Source organism: Ziziphus jujuba, chromosome 4 (genome assembly GCF_031755915.1).
Source record: "Ziziphus jujuba cultivar Dongzao chromosome 4, ASM3175591v1".
NCBI classification, from domain to species: domain Eukaryota; kingdom Viridiplantae; phylum Streptophyta; class Magnoliopsida; order Rosales; family Rhamnaceae; genus Ziziphus; species Ziziphus jujuba.
This window is the reverse complement of record NC_083382.1, coordinates 6003338-6005077: the sequence shown is the minus strand read 5'-3', so window position 1 is coordinate 6005077 and position 1740 is coordinate 6003338. Positions and strand designations below refer to the sequence as shown.

At 38.3% G+C, this 1740-nt stretch overlaps 1 protein-coding gene across 1 annotated transcript; it reads left to right on the top strand.

The window, feature by feature from the left end:
* Positions 1-323: 323 nt before the first annotated feature.
* Positions 324-1455, top strand: LOC125422103 (BAHD acyltransferase At5g47980). Its single transcript, XM_048472562.2, has 2 exons — positions 324-994; positions 1251-1455. Exons 1-2 carry the CDS (start codon positions 324-326, stop codon positions 1453-1455), a joined length of 876 nt encoding a protein of 291 aa, XP_048328519.2.
* The last annotated feature ends 285 nt before the right edge of the window (positions 1456-1740 follow it).

Here is a 1740-nt window from a genome sequence, read left to right as displayed (position 1 = left end):
ATTTCTTTCCATACAAAATGCAGGAGTACCGATGATGGTGAAGGACATGAAGATTGAGATCATTGGAAGTGAAACCATAAAACCATCATTCTCCAATTCCTCACAACCTTAAAGTTGTCTCTTTTTTATCAGCTTGCTTCTACATCTTATGTCCTATTGATACTTTTCTACTCCATTGACAATGATGTCAAAACTACTATGAGAGCATCATCATCAAATTATAAGCCAGCAGCTCAAGAAATCCTAGTCTGAATCCTTAACTCTCTTCTACCCATTTTCCGGAAGAATCAAAAGCAATATATCCATCGAATTTGAAGATGATCATGACCACGACGACCAAAATGTTGGAGCCTATTACATCGAAGCTCGAATGCATTGCAGTCTCTCAAGCTTCCTTGAATAACCTGACATTGAGGCACTCAAAACATTTCCATCCAATTGATCAACCTCATCATGATCATCAATCTTCCAAAGATTCTACATCAATTCCTCTGCTTCAAGTCCAAGCCAGTTTCTTTGAGTGTGGTGGATTAGCAATCGGTTTATGCATGTCACACAAGTTGGCAGATGCAGCAACTATGAGCAAATTCATTAGTATTTGGGCAGCCATAGCTGCTGGACATGAACAACCTGCTCAAACACAACAACTTCCAATTGTGGAGTTCAATGCAGCTTCCTATTTTCCTCCAAGAGAACATCTCTCTGCCTTTAAATCTCCTATCACAATTTCCAAAGTTCCAAACAAATGTGTTGTCAAAAAAAGGTATGTGTTTGACCGGACAAATATTGAAGCTCTTAGGGAGAAAGCTGTGAGTCAATCGGTGAAGCGACCTAGCCGAGTTGAAGCTGTCACAGTACTCATTTGGAGATGTGCCATGGCTGCTGCATGGGACAAGCCAACAACATTACTAGACAACAAAGATGCAGGGGATTCATCGAAGAAGAAGAAGAAGAAGAAGTCGATAATTATCCAACTCGTCAACATACGCAAAAGGTCAGGACACCCTTTTTGGAAAACACCGTGGGAAATCTTGTGCAACACTTTGTTTCAATGACAGAGGAGAGTCAAACGGAGCTGCAAGATTTGGTTGCTCAGCTCAGGAAAGGTAATATAGAATTTGGTGAAAACATAGAGAAGCTACTTCAAGGTGATGAATTGCTCAAAATGATTGCTCAAGTTGTAATAGTAGTCGTAACAATAGAGATGAAGATGATGAGATGAAGCTGTACACTTGCAACAGTTGGTGCAGGTTTGAATTATACGATGTTGCCGACTTTGGTTGGGGGAAGCCAATTTGGATTTCTGCTAATGACAACAACTCTTTCTTGTTGATGGATACCAAAGGAGGTGATGGGATAGAGGCTTTGGTCACTCTGAGTGAAGAAGAAAAGGCATTGCTTGAGAAAGATGATGAGCTTCTAACATTTGCTACCTCAAATCCAAGTGTGTCATAAGAATTAATATGAATTTGTTAAACAACATTTGCGATTTATGAACTAAGTTCTATTGGCTAATCAATCTTTTGATTGCGCCGATGATCATGGATTTTAGTCATGTGTTGTTATATGATTTAATAATTTTTTATGTACTTTGTCATTGTCTTTGTATTTTGAATTAGAGCTGAATATAATAAAAGACTATATATGTCTTCCAATTCCAATGCATGCTTTAATTTGTAAAATTAGTTTTGTATTCAAAATCTCAAAAGTTTGAATCCTGGGTGGGTGTGTCCTTATAAG

Bases quoted from the DNA above. Each gene is read 5' to 3' on its own strand.
- LOC125422103 (XM_048472562.2), top strand. From the start codon at position 324: ATGACCACGACGACCAAAATGTTGGAGCCTATTACATCGAAGCTCGAA. The intron at 995-1,250 runs GTCAGGACACCC...CAGTTGGTGCAG, and splicing joins CTCGTCAACATACGCAAAAG to GTTTGAATTATACGATGTTG.